The sequence below is a fragment of the Stegodyphus dumicola genome, chromosome 12 (genome assembly GCF_044657685.1).
Source record: "Stegodyphus dumicola isolate Sdum_Otavi_A_Nest chromosome 12, ASM4465768v1".
NCBI lineage: Eukaryota > Metazoa > Arthropoda > Arachnida > Araneae > Eresidae > Stegodyphus > Stegodyphus dumicola.
The window spans coordinates 100,022,325-100,038,005 of NC_140779.1; the positions used below are offsets into that span (position 1 = coordinate 100,022,325).

General features: G+C 30.8%; 1 protein-coding gene across 2 annotated transcripts in view; it reads left to right on the top strand.

Moving 5' to 3' along the window:
- LOC118192081 (uncharacterized) overlaps nucleotides 1-15,681 on the top strand; it is a 177,589-nt gene that overhangs the window by 11,309 nt on the left and 150,599 nt on the right. Inside the window, exon 1 of one of the 2 annotated variants that reach the window (XM_085806737.1) lies at nucleotides 14,427-14,608. The exons of the other annotated variant lie outside the window; for it this stretch is intronic. Within the exon in view, the coding sequence (XP_085662863.1) occupies nucleotides 14,541-14,608 (68 nt within the window). The 5' untranslated portion in view covers nucleotides 14,427-14,540. Of the gene's footprint in view, nucleotides 1-14,426; nucleotides 14,609-15,681 lie in introns of those variants that run through there. 2 annotated transcript variants of the gene reach the window in all.

Genomic DNA, 15,681 nt, shown 5'->3' on the forward strand with positions numbered 1-15,681 from the left:
AAATAAAATATTACTTTGTGCTAGTTGAAGATTAACAAAAGAAAAAAGTGAAAAAGATAAATGTTTACCTGCTGCAGATTGTTTTCGAAACAGTTGTAGCAATATTACTTTATTAAGGAACAAATATAAGATTTCTTTTCTCCTAATTGAATTTCTAAACTCTTGCTAAAACATTTATTTTATTGTAGACTGAGGACAAATTTAAAATCATTGCTTTTTGATGAATCCTGTCTTATTTATAATTGAAGAGGAGAATCTTTATGTTAAATTAATTTATACTTAATGAAAATTCCAATTTTTTCCCCATATTTCTGAAGTTAATTGAAACTTACATTGTTCTTCAAATGAGCATTATTTACACCTCGAACTTGTTAAATTGTTTTTTTTCTTTGCTCCACCAGTGGCTGAATGGTAAAGATTTCTGAATACTGGAAGTTTGAACTGGGTTTGATTCCAGGAAAAAGAGTTGGTTTTTCCTCGTGTGTAATGTGAATAAACTGGTTTCTCTTGGAAGTTCCTCTGTAAAGGCATCTTTCCTCCTACTGTAAAGGCATCTTTCCTCCTAGGTGGGTGGCCATTGTATGCTCTATCATATTCAGATAACCTAACCTATCCTATCCTGTTTCTTTCTTAGAACAATATTCTATATAACTGCTGAAATGTTTAATATTTTCTTAAAAGAATAGGATAATCATTATAATATCTTGGGTTTGAATAACATATTTTTAACAAATGCAAACTTCAAATCTGTATGGGACGTCATTGTAGTATATATGGGACAGTGTGTCATTGAGTATGTTTGAGACATGAGTCTTTAATGTTGTATTAGACGAATATATTTCATATTGAAATATTAATTTTTTTTTTTTTTTTTTTTTTTTTTGTATTTTGTTGATTGAAGAATCAAACTTAATTTTGAAACGGGATGTGAATATCCCCATTTGAGAGCACTATAGGGCTGTTCATGCTAGTGTTTAGCTGAGCTAATGGATAAACCTGGAACCTAAGACAGAAATGGCATAGCCAACACTGCTGTACGGTTTTTTTTGGGGGGGGGGAAAAAAAAACTTCATCTTCATTTGAAAAATCTAAACTTCATGTATAGCGGAGTTAGTCGACACATGAAACCAACTTACATTAACTTAGACAAACCTCATTGTGAACGGCTGATAATGTTATAGGTAGGAAGTGTTTGCACTAATTCTTTTGAAAATTACTAACTTGATAGATTTTATGCAGGTCAAATAGCTACTCATATTTCAAGTCTTCCACATCAACCATAACAAATGACAAAATTAGAATTTCGGCGCCAATATAGGCTGGTGCAGAAGAAAGGTTGAAGTGAGTCACCTGCTAGGTGTAATATATTAAGTGACGAAAATGATTTCTTCCTATTTTTGTCACTAGTTTTTACTATCTCCTGTCATTCAAAATTCCGATGCTTAGCTTAGTGCAGCATTATCATAAGCACGAAATAATTTCCAACAGGCTTCAATAGGCTTCCAGTAACAGAAGGTGAAAGTACACTATCATGGTGTTATACAAGCTGTATCTTATCATTATTTCATGCTTTATTCGTTGTGCAGTGTGATTTGGAAGGCTATGTTGTGGGTCCAAGAAAGTTTAAAGTGGTTTTTTTTTAGAAGTTAATGGCATTGTTCCTTTGTTTTACACCATTTCAGCTTATGTTTACAGTTACTCACCTACGGATGATTGAGTGATTAAGACCACTGATTGCTATTAGATGAGGCGGATTTGAACTCAGGCAAACTGATTGGCTGCATTTTTGTCTCTTGTGGTTTTCTCTATGTAAAACGGTAATGAGAACCAGTTTTCTTCAGGAAGGTCCTCCATGAAGGCATTCCTTCCCTTAGCAGTTACCTCTGGTATACTTAGCCATTGTAGTGAGTCATAAAAAAAAGGATTCTGGTATTTAGTTTCTTTTTTAAAATTTATTATGGGTCTGAGGTTAAGTATAACAATTTACAAATAAATATTTTTCTCTTTACATTCCTGGGTGACATTAATGTACAGTAGGTTTTCTTTTTTTATTTGCCTTTGTTGTTTTGTCAGTCTGCTAGTTGAAAGTAAGTTTAAAGCCAAGGAATTCCTTCAGGATGGAAAGGAGCCGAAGTTTCCCAGAATAAAGGCAAACAAGTCCGCATGCTTATTTGGCCACAGTTACCCATTATTTGTTTTGAAGGAAAAATTAGCTCACAAGTAAATATCTTGCATGCAAGTAGAGGCTTTGCTGACTACTGTTATCTCAGGTGCTGCTCTTGAGAGAGTTGCTTACACATTAGCTAGGAATACTTTTAGGAATCTTTTTACTAGCTTCGTTAAGAATTTTAGGGTGTTCCTGTTATTGGTCTGCAAAACTACGAGTCAATTATCAATCACAGGTCTTTTATTGGTGAGTTCAGCCCTTTTTAGAAATGCATGCTCTGATGGTTTATGAGGCTGGAAAAATTCCCTGAGAAACCAAGATATGGAACTTGAAACATGTTCCATCACCAGCTAATGGAAGAGAGTGATGGCATCAGGTTGTTGATTTATGATAGTAAATACTTCATTTTTATGTGTAGGAATCTTCTTGGATTGAGAGTTCTCATGCACACCAGAAATTCTTAACGAAGTGCCCCTACTAATTACGGTTCATAGTGGCACAGAAGTGAAGGGTTGGATGTCTGGATACCAATGAAGGACACCTAAAAATAGTGGAACGGAGAAATAGCTAAAAATATTACATCATATTTAAATAACCGGGGCCACAGTAGGTGCAATATGTGCGGATGTATTGGGCAGAAGAATTTAGTTGCAACAAATTTTTTAGAATTTAGAGAGGCATTGGTCAGCAGACATTATGAGTCCCTGAGATTGCTTCAAGCAGCATAAAGCTTAGTACCAACACTGCAAGTAACCTAATATAATGTAACCAACCTAACCTTGTATGATTGTAAATACCACGGGTATTATTCTAGACCTGTTTTTATTAGTTAATTTCAGTGGTGTAATAATTATATAAGACCTATATGTTTAAGTATTAGCATTATAACTTTCAAAAACTGGATTTGTTTTGGAATATTCCTAATAGTATCTTTTAAAATTTTTAAAATTTTGTCACTGGAGTGCTGTACTTTCTGGAAATGTGGGGAAACTTGCTTTTTAACAGTGTATTGTTAATATCAGTAATGAATCTGATAATTTGCTATTGAAATTAATTGATCCCATTGAAAATAATTTCTGAAGTTCCTTTTTAATATAAAGGAAGATTTTTTTTTTTCAAGTATGAAAAAGTTGCATCTGTCTAAATTTGGATGGAATGACTGAGCAAGCTGGCTTTATGAGGATTTAGTGTTATCCTCTTGGGTAGGGTTTATATCCGTTTACATATCAGTTTCCTTTAAAAAATCGCCTTCAAAAGCATTTTCTGTCTCCTTCGCAGGTTCTCTCATTCTCCTCTTCCTTGCAATTTTTTCTAATTCCCAGATAGCTTTTCTTTAACAAATAATACAATTCATCTACCTTTATGTGAGTATGCAGGTCAACATGCCATATTCTATCATCTTTTTAAATGATACGAAATATGTTAAAAATCAAATATTAAGATAGCCTATATTGTTTTTAAAGAAATTTTATTGACTGAATAAAAAAATAAGCTTTTTTAAAGAAGTATGGTTCAAATATTTTAAACAAGACATGTTAATGCAGTTTAAGACAGCGTTTCGCTTCCATATCCGTCTCTCAAATGTATTAGGGGGACCGGCAAGTAATGTTGCTTTCTTGCATTAAATTCAAACGAATAAATTTGTAACAAGTTTTTATTTTTAATCAGCAACCTTTTGCCATCTAGTATGCCGATTTCAATCCCAGACCAATAAACATCAATTGGTTTTTGAGAAAAATATCTCGAGATGGCATTTTGGACATCATCCAAATTTTCAAATTTTTTTTGTCACTAAGAAAATGTTGTAGGGATCGGAATAAATGGAAATCCGAGGGTACGATATCGGGCGAACATGGTGGGTGAGGCAGTACCTCCCACCCCAATTCATTATATTTTTCCAGTGTTCGTCTTGCATTGTCATGTTGCAGAATGACGCCTTTTCCGTTGGCAATCGCCAGATATTTTTCGATTAAAGATTGGTTCACTAGATCCAATTGTTCACAATAAAGTTCTACATTTACAGTTTTTCCAGGTTTCAGCAATTCAAAATGAACAATTACGCGAATACTCCATCAAACACACAGAAGTGTTTTTTCGGGATGTAAATCCTTTGTAACCCCTATTAAAACTGCCTTTTGAGTTTAAGATTATCATATAGGATTTTTTTTTTTTTTTTTTTGTTTCCACTAATCAAACGATCAAAAAACGGTTCTGTATGGTGCCGTTGAAGCAATACGTTGCATGTGATAGATAGGTTGGTTTTGCTCTTTTTGGACAGATTATGGGTGCCTCATGCTATGCTTATTTTTCCATTCTGCTTTAAATGTTCTTGGATGGTCGACCAAAGTTGGTTAAGAGTGTTTGACATGGATTTGTTTCCAATTCTGCTCTTAGCATGTAGTTTTCGCGTAGAAACGACATTACTTTCCGGTCCCCCTATTAAATCGGCACTTGTATATTATGCCATCGACTGTGAAAGTTGGATATCCTCGAACCATGAAAATTTGTAGAGATCATGCCAAAGTTGCACCAATCATCCTGCCGAATTCTGAAGGAACTAATGCTTCTTTCTTTTTAGAAACAATCAGTATGCGACCAGCTTTTGTTCATGGCTCTTCGCAAAAAGGCTTTTGATGATTTGCACTGTTTTCTTAAGTTCCAGTTTGATCAGAAGCTTTGTTTAGAAATGCTATGAGACAAACTTCCGTCAGGCAATTGTTCCAATCTGCTGCCGTTTTGTCGGGCATATTCAACTGAGATATCTTGTTCATTAATGTATCCATTTTTTTGATCATATAACTTTGGATCATTACTTCTTGTTCTGTAGTGGGTAGGTTCCAAACTTTAACCGTTATTTTCAAAATGTAAGAAACAAATGCAGAAATAGCAGTCTATTTATTTGCTTCTTAGTAAAAACAAAAGGTGGCTTATGGAGAATCAATCACGGTTACATTAGACGAAACAGCAGATGTTATAAGGATGTTTTTACATCACGTTTATCCATAATTGGCACTAAATTGCGTTACTTGCTAACAGTTTCATGGTCGACGAAATAATATGTAAGTACCTGTAAATCTAATGGTGAGTGCACTAATTCAAAACATATGGCACGTGATCTAAGTAAATATGTAGCAAAAACACCATCTTCTCTAGAATCTAAAATAAATCTTAGGTAAATTTCTTTTTATGCTACAAATGCATCATTTCATAAAAATAATGAGTGCTGGGGCCTGGATATATGCCCTCTCCTAAAAGTGACTTAAATGGAAAGTTATTAAATGACATGTAAGAAGAACAAATTAAGAAATGCTGTAATGTTTTAGATAATCAAGCAGTATGTTTGAAGTTAGATGCTACTATCCATACTCAACCAATAATCTGTGTAATCAGTGAAAATGTTCTCAATTAACTTCACAATCCAGCTTTATTAGCAATGTTTCTCAATTATGTCCCTGCAGGACTTTAGAAAATAAGCATAGCACAGAATAAAAAAATAAACCTTTATTTAAAAATTCTGAGTTACAGGTTAAAAAAATTATGTGTTATTTTGTATAAAAAATGTAAAAAAAATTGGGAGAAAAATATGATTCGGGTTATGATTTGTTTGGACAGTTGTTTAGCATCTCTAACACAGTGCACTAGACGGCCTTGCTCCTTGTGAGATGGCAACTTCCCAATTTTGTGAGAGTTGTCGCAGCAGCTCCTCTGTCAGCCATTTGCAGTTTCAATCATTCTCTTTTCCTCCCTTCTTCGTTTCTTTTATTAGTACTTCGCGGGTAGCATAATTATTCTATTCTTGTGAGGGGTTATTTATTTATCAAATATATATATGTTTGGGAGTTTAGTACAATAGCCCAAAAATGAGGATGGCAACGCTGCCAACTCTTCCAGTTCTATCGGTTCCATCTATTTTTCATCTTATCTCTCGGTAAATCCCCAAATCTATTGTATTTTTTTTTTTTTGTTTTATTTTTTATTTTATTTTATTTTTTTGTTTGTTTATCTGAATTTAGATCATCTTTTTCAAATATACATCTAGAATAGGTGTCGTTCACTTACATTCGAATGAAGAAAATGTTGATAGCAAGTTCTTTAATAACACCCAGTAATGAAATTTAAAATTATTCAAATCCCATTATTACCGAGGAATTTTCAGTGAAATTTTTCATCTAATTAATTTTTATTCGATTCATTATAAAAATAACCGTAAAGCATTTTTATAAAGACTTAACTAACGTTTAATAGGTGAAATATGCATACTTAGTTTTGCTTTAAATAAGGGACTCCTGGTCCTTTTTCTTGCACTGACCTCCTTATAATTTTATATCTCTATTATACAATATGCAACATAATCATAATACAAATAATTGTACATTATAACTTAAATATGGTAATTAGATTAAGAATAAGTTTTTTAAAAAAACTGTTAATTAGATTTATGTTTAATTATTCTTTGTATTTTTAAGTGCGTATGGGTTCGTAATAGATTGAATTCTCATAGAATCGATGATAGTTTGATAAAATTTATTTTCCCAAAAGAAGCACTTTAAAGTTCTGGAAATGAGTTCAAAAGTTATCGTACAGCTCTTCTCGGTATAATAGAGCACAATCAGTAGTTACCTCTTCAAACTACTAAGAATGTTAAACACAATGGCAATGGAAACTCATATAAAGAGCAAAGCTTTCATGTAGATCTCTCAGTAGTACTCCGAAGTCGAATATGAACTAAAAATAACGAGAGCTAACGCTGTCTTCGGTCTTATATAGTTTTTCTCCGGCCGCCGAGAAATTAGCTTCTGACAAATAGACAAACTAGACAGATATTTCTCGAAATTACTGGAAAGTATGTACAGTTACAGTAACCTATAGAGATCAATTACAGTACCAATTACAATTATACGTGGACCGGACCAAAATGTCGCCAAATGATCGCCGAGTTTGTTGATTTTTGGCGATTTCTTGCTAAATTTGTGGACAAACATTAGTCGCTAAAACCCTTCCCAGCTGGCGATTTCTCGCCAGTTTAGCGAGATAGCGATTTACCTCAATGACTTGCCCCTGTAATTGTGTATTTTCGGCAGAGCTGCTCTTTTTTTGAGGCACTTCATGTTACATTACACAAGAGATACTACAATTTTACATAAATTTTCACTGTTATATAAAATTAGTAACAGTATTATTCTTATTATTTTTTTAAATTTTACAAATATAAACAAGTTTTCAGAAACAATCACAGATTCTAACTGCACAGAATTTCGATTTGAATTAATTTGATGGCTGCGCATGATGTATTAATGCAGTTTTTATAATATTTGGCGTAAAATTGCTTAACTGAATTTCCTCGTTCAAAAACTTTCAACCTGTTTTTTGTTCTCTACTCCAGTTTCCTGCTCTTTGTATTTTTTGACTATGTTTTCTTGTGTTTTGCTTTTTACTTTTTTATATTGCAATTATTGCATGAACAATTTATGTATTTTTAAAAAATACCGATTTTAATATATATATTAAATAGTTTTAGTATATTTTCCCCTTATATTATATGATTTCTTCCCTACTACATGATGTTTAATATCAATAAACAGTTAACTATCAATTTTATTATTTTTTTTTTTTTTAGTTATTAATGGGATCTTGATTATATCGATCTGTTGTCGATGCCTTGATTACTATTGACCTTTAAATTTCCTTGATCTCCAGAGGATACCGACCATATTGGGAAACCCTGCTTTAATGTTTAAATGCTACATTTCTAAGTGTATCCGGGAATTGATTTATAACATACGAATGATATTAGGACTGTTTTCTTGTTATTACAATTTAAATTTAGTCCATAATTTATGTATAGAATCATAGATACTGAATTGTGCTACATAAACTGATATTAAAAAGTTATGCATGCAGTATGCGATGTCTAAGTTGAATCCCATTCTGGGATAAAAGAAATGTATTACTAAAAAATTTGTACAGCGTCTTATATTTATCTGAAATTGATATTCGACCGTTTCATTGCAGAATATAGTATTACAGAAGCAACCGTATTGTAATGATCGCATAAACTTTCAAAAAGTTGCTGCCGTTTTCATTTCGAATTTATTTTTTTCCAAATGAACTTTTATCTATTCCTCATATTAATCAGTTGCATGTGTCTATCAGAAAGACACAAAAGAGGATTTAGCCGCACTCTTTATTAGAAAAAATCCTGAATCAGGTTTCAGATTTTAATGGTCGCCTTAAAGGGTTTGTTAAGGTTTTTTGCGGTCTCGCTGACCTCGCAGTGTACAGGTCTGCTGTTACACTCATTTCTTTTATTCCCCTTTTTTGTCTTTTCAACTTTATTATGAAGCATCGTTTTGACTTACGCCGTACACAATTCAACAGCAAAATTACAAAAATTTTGAAAGCAGCCTAGTAGTATAGGTTTAGAATTTTTTCTGTTGTTTTCAGCCTTTTCCCAGTTTATCCTATCAATATTCCGTTTTCTTATTAAGATAGCTTTACTAAACTCTTTTTCTTCTTATTATTAACGTTTTGTGTGTTTACTTTATTTATTAAATATCATGTTTGTGGGGCTTACGCAAAATCACAAAATATTAAAAAACAGCATATCTTTACAATTCCGATAGACGATCTCGCGCGGAGATAAAAATGTTTTATTCCGCACAGTGTTGCCACCGCTCACTTTCAGATCGCTATGTTTGTTAATCGAAAATTCGTTAATGTTTTACAAAATATGAAATAGATTATAAAACAAATTTGAAATTCAAAATTCTGTCTTCAAGCGTTCATGTTCGGGTGGAGGAGTACGTTATTCAAAATTTGATGGCTCTGGGTACCGTTGTTTTTTTACAATGCGAGAAAAATGCGTAGATTTATGCAGATTCTCCATTATTTAATTTCCTTAAATATAATATAGGGCGATAATATTTGGTGGCAACAACTTGAAATGTGATACCCCGTTTGCAGTGATTTAAAGCAAAATGCCGTTTCAATGCTAATATCCCATTTAGAGTAACGTCCCTTTTGGGCTAACAAATGCTCTTTGACTTGAAATAACATTGGAAGCAGTTAATAAATGCACTCTGATCTGGCGAAATCAAGTCTAGTCTTCATTTAATCTTAACTGGAAGCTTTGTATCAGAGCTCAAAAGTCATTTGTTTTAGGTGCCCGCTTGCATGATAAAGGGAAAACAGATTGTTGGTTTGTATCTCATGTACGTTTATCACGAAAGATTTGCTTTGTTGATTTTTATAGGCTTGGAAGAAAACGTGGATGGTCTCTTTATATATGGTTAAACTTATTGAAATCGCGAGACGTTTTAAATGATTGGTAAGGGTATCTCTGCATATAATTCGAGTTTTTTTCTTGTGTGTTATCATAACCTACCAGTGGAATTTCTCAAATATTTTCAGACGATGAGTCTTTTTTACTTTTTTCGTTAGCAGTCACCATTTTTTTAATTTATAAACGTCTTACTATTTACACTATGATGCTTATTTGTGCATTTTATAAACTCTTCTCTGCGCATGACTGTATATATAAAGTTTTTTTAGAAATGCAATAGATGGAAAACTGATTTTTAAGGAGGAGAATTATGATATGATGATGTTGTAAGAATGTTAACAGATGATGTAATTTTGTGAGATTGTGAATGAAAAATCCATTGAATGAGAAAACTGTTCTTTTTTTTCATATCTAAAAAATGACAGAGGTTGCATATGGTGAATATTATATGCATTTGCATCATTTCCCTGTCTTCTGGTAATACTTTTGTTGATAGAAAATGAGATATTTATTAATACGTGTTTTTATTTAGTGTCCTTTCACTTGCTTCATAAGCATTTGAACTGGAAATGGTTTGTTGAGCATATATACACTATAATGAAAAATTAAGGGATTTTCTAGACGAAATCCTAAAGTTTGCTCAAAATATTTACATTTTTTTTTATTCCTGACACTCGACACTATATTTCATTCTGAAGTTAATTTCTTTTTTGAATGCAAAAACAAAGATGAAAAAATTTAAATACCTATTATATGACAAATATATACGACTTTGAAGTAAATCTTTATTAAAGTGTACAATTTATTGTGACTAAAATACAAAATTATCAACGCTTGGTCAAAACGGGTTTCGAAAAGAATTTGCGAGGTGTTCTGTTGCTCTTTAAACGCACTGTTATATCCTGGAATATTTTAGAAAAAGAGTGGAATCCTGAAATATTGAGACTTTAAGTATCACAGACACTTTCAAATATTTTTTAAGCCCGTGGAATAAGCTAACCACTCTATTCTCTGAGTCCTGATATTTCACAAACACAATGAATTCTCGTTAACTTAAATTTATAGGTATCAGCGAAATTACTCAATTTAACAAGAATTCGAATTATTTGAAATATTCCGGGAATTAATGAATTTTTGAATTAAAAGAATTCATTGTTCTTGAATACAAATATTTCTCGATGAAGTTTTGCATTATCATCTATTAACCGCTTAATGCGGCAATAAGAATTCAGAAAGAGGTCTTTCTTCCGCCAATTTGTATTATTATTATTATTATTATTCTTTATATTAACTCCTTTTTAATCTCTTTCTTTATTTTAACTCAAAATTGTAGCAGATATATTCTGCTGTAAGATAGAGATATAATGACTGGGCTGGTTCAATATGACTAAAATCTGAATGACAACATTTTTTTAACGAAATGTACGTGTTTTTTACACATTTTTTTCGGTATGGAAAGAACTCCAAAAATGCACAAAAATCTTAAGTTTTTGGAATAAAATATAAGTATTAAAAATGGTTAAAAAATGGAAGAATTTAAATAAAAATTTATGTTTTTTTACATACCTTTTAGATATGTATGTTTTTACATATTTTTTAAATACCTTTAAAAAATCGAAATATACACAAAAATCTGAAGTTTTTTAGAATAAAATATAAGTATTGAAATGAAAGAATTTACATAAAAATTAAATTTTATAAAGAATTCAAAAGGGTCTCTGAAAATAAAAGATATTCTTAGGTTTTTCCAAATTATGCAAATATTCTCCATCTATCGTACCTTTATAGTCGACTATGTAATTTCTTTTATTAATCTTCTTGATTGCATTGTCAGAAAGTCTTCTGTGATGTGTTTTAAGAAAATTCCCTCTTTTTTCCTCCATTATTTACTTCTGTTTTTACAGTACCTGTATATTTAATTTGAATGTTTCTCAGTAAGATCAGATTTTATCTCTCAGGTTCTAAATCTTTCAAATTTAGATGAGTTTTAGGATAATATTCGAGACTACTGAATTCTTCCATTTATAGGTAAACATTTTTTAAAGCCTTTTTTTTTTGTTCTCACACTGCGTACCTTCCTTCATTAATATAAAACGAGAATTAAAAAAGAATATCATGATTTATTCTGATATTATTTAATAGTATTTAAAAGATCAAACACAGGAAAGTGGGATTTTTTTTTAAAGATCTGTTTTCTTTTATTAAAGATTTATTTTCAAAACCTAGAAAACCGAAAATAAAATGTGATATTTGTGGTGGATATTATAAAGAAAATTGAAGGGCTTGCAGTGCCTTCATTAAAAGTGCTAGCAAAAATCATTTTTTTACGGCTACTTCAATGGCTTTTTACTCCAATGCAAAGAACGATTTTTTTTTTAGTCCAAAGGGATTTGAATCCCGAAGGACTATTAATTTCGTTTTGGCATTTTGCGTCGGACTCATAAATGTCGGTTCATTTTTCAAACTGTTGCCACAAAATGTTAGAGTCCTGCATTATATTTGAAGAAATTAAATAATGAAAAATCTGCATAAATGTATGTATATTTCTCGTATTGTCATAAAACAACGGTACATACAGTCATCGAATTTTGAATAACGTAATCCTCCAACGAATATGAGCATGTGGAAGACCAAATTTGAAATTTGAAATTTGTTTTATGATCGATTTCCTATTTTTTAAAACTTTGACGAATTTTTGATTAACAAACTCAAGGATTTCAAAGCGAGCAATGGCAACGTTGTGCAGAAAAAACATTTTTATCTCTAGCGCGTGAGTCTCTGTATCGGAAATTCTAAAGATATGCTCGTTTTAAAACTATTTTGCGATATTGCTGTTGCACTGGATCTTATGGTTTAAGTGCGAGGAACATGATATTTAATAAAGAAAGGTAACACACAAAATGTTAAAAAACGCCCCTTTGGACGTAATTTAAAATCTGAAACATTTCAGTTTTTTTTTTTTTTTTTTTTTTTTTTTTTTAAAGCTAAAAGGACCTACGAACAGAAATTTACCAAAAGTGGAGCTGAGCCCTTCTTGTTGCAAGCCGTTCAACGTTCAATTATAAAAATCATTGTTCAAAAAGCTTAAATCGTAGAAAAGCAATTTTAATTTATTAGTTATGTTAGAAGTTGTGGAAGCGGAATCGGGTTTAAGTGTAGATAAGAAACATTTTGGATTATAAATATAGGTGGAATTAAGGAAATTAATGATTTTTTATATATTCAGAAGAAATGAAATTGCTAAAAATTAAATAAAAAAAGCTTTAAATATAACAAAAAATATTTAAAAGTAAATTTTAAACTATTTAGTGATTATAAAAAAGACCCTACTGATTCAAAGAGAACCTAAAGAATTTTCATTTAAAACAAAACCCTATGTTGTAGATATTCAGATTTAGATGATATTCATGGTAGTTGCTCTAGTAAGTTATTACATAGAAGCTACTGAATTTCAAGAAGGATCAGGATGGAAATCAGACGCAATAAAATTTTTAGAATTAAATATGATGTTATATAGAATTACCTAAAGAATGAAAAAATAAAAAATCAATTATAATTGTAAAATATAATGATAATAAATGTTTCAAGTGGTCTATTTTATCTGCTATTCATCCAGTAAAAATAATTGTGAAAGAGTTTCAAATTATAAAAAGCATGAGAATGAATTAAATTTCGAAGGAATTATTTTCCTGATTTAGATAAAATTAAAAAATTTGAAATCTTAAATATTAACAGATATACATCTGTTAATATATACGGTTATGAAAAAAAAAAAAAAAAAAAAAGAAAGAAAGAAAGAAAGAAAGAAAGAAACTTTTGGGTTAGTATACAGTAAAAATAAATTAGAAAACATGTAAACTTATTATATATAAACGATTATTAATTAAAAGATGCTTAGATTATTAAGAAATCATATGGGATGACATGAAAGTATATTGGTGTGATAGATATTTATTAAATTTACATTCAAGTAAAAAATTTAAATAGCATAGTTATCAAAATCCCTATAAAATTAATATGCCTAAAGAAGTAAGTGACTTTATAAAATTTACTAACTATAATCGTTCATTGAGAGTTCCATTTGTTATATATGCAGATTTTGAATGTTTATTAAAAATAAATACTTGCAACCAAATCCTGAATTAGCTTATAAATATGAATTAATAAGAATTTATAATTTAACAGAAGAAATAGATAATGGATTGTATAAATCAATTGTAAAAGATAAATATAATCTTAGTGATGAAAATATTAATATAATAGAGTTAAAATTAAATAAAAAATTCTTATACACTTCCATATCAAAAACATAATATAGGTGAATTCAGTTATGACATTAAGTATAATAGTGAGTATTTCAAACTTCCAGTTTATTATAAAGTAACTGATGCAGAGAAAAAAACTTGTGAATTCGTTAAAAAAAAGATACTTCTGAAACTAAGAAATTTATTAAGGGAAAAGAATAAAAATATAAAGATATTAAATCTATGATAGATTTTGATAGAAATCATTATAAAACCGCTAATAAAAGTCATAAACAATTTGCTTCGGGAGCCGCATGCATGTTCTGGATAACAACTTGAGTAGTAGTTTTGCTTTTGCAGATTCTTTAAAACTGTGGTAAGCAATTACTTTGTATACTTTGTAGTGCAAGATTTTATGATTTTGGCACTCACATTTTTACATGATTTTGAGCTTACCCGCGATATAAAAGTGAGAGAGGAAATGTATGTTATAATTCTTCGCCCTCCTCACGTGCGGCGTTTCTGAAACGTGGATCTAAGGAGAGCTTTGTAACTAACTACATGTTCGGGAACTGTCCCAAGAAAAGTCCTTTCGATGAAGGATAGATAGTCCCTCTATGAGCATCCTTCTGTTCTCATTGGTTCAACTCTTCTCCTTCCTCATCACTTTAAAAAGGATGCTGACCCCGATGTGGCTTCCGTGGGGTTCTTCACGTGCCGAGTTTATTGTTGTTGTGCATCCTGAGTAGTTCGCCATGGCTGCTTTGCCTGTGCACCAATTTGCATAGAGCGCTTCTTGCTGTAGATATGGAAACATTAATTCATTTTATTTTTGCATATCTTATTCATGTTAATATTCATCATGGGGTTAATGTTCCGCTTCAGCGAATTCGTCAGTCCAAGAAAATTCAAGAGGTAAATATTATTTGTTTATTAATTTTGGCGTATTTTTGGCACTCGCACAAAATGGCAGATGTGAAGTAAAAACATCAGCTAGATGTTCATCTACGAAATTATCCATTATGCGCTTTTATTGATTTCTGTAAGATTTCTTCTGTCGGCTTTTAATTTTTTAATTCTGTTGTTTTAAAAATGCTTTTTTTATCTATTTTTTTTCCACCTATTTTTTCTTTTCTTTTTTTCTTGTTTTTTTTTAATGCCTCATTCGTTATATAGATCAGACGTTCTTGTTTGTGATTCATTTGGAATCTCTGCATGGCAACCCCAGTTAGAAACTTTTTTTTTTTTATATTTCTTTGTTTATTCTGTACATTTATAAAGGGTTCTTAAGACGTCAGTTTCTAATCTGATTTTATATTAAACTGTAATATTAAAATTAGTTGTATTTAATTAATTGCATTTAAATATTTGAAATTATTTAATATGGATTTTGCTTGAAATTGATTTTTACTTACTCCGATCCACGTAAATTCGGCAGATAACTAAGTTTTATTATGAAATGGGAGTTGGATAAAAGAAAAAGGTTTGTTTCTCTAAATCAAGGATTCTCAACACTGTTCTTGCATTTTTTTTTTTTTTTGAGAGGAATGATTTTATTCACCGTTTTATTCATACAATTTCTTTATAATATAATATACAGCACGCCCCGGCAACCTATGATCCACGGGTCACCGTATGTATCAGTTTTGTGTATGTCATTAATCTATCAATTTTACTATTCAAAACTGATATATATATATAAATCAGCGATTAAAATCTACAACTTGGAAAGATTTTAATTCTTACAGAGAATAAAAAAGATCTGGCTCATCATTCTTTTAAGCATCATAAAACTTTAAAATGAGTGTAAAAGAAATTTATTTTTACTTTAGCACATGCCAGACTTTAAATTAATATTTGTTTTGTATGCACAATTTTCGCAATATTGATAAACGAAAGTACAGGCTTGCAGTCTCAATAAAATGTCCCATTAATGGCGATAAATGACTTTTTGTAGCACCCAATCTTCTTGCTAAAGAAAGAGGGGA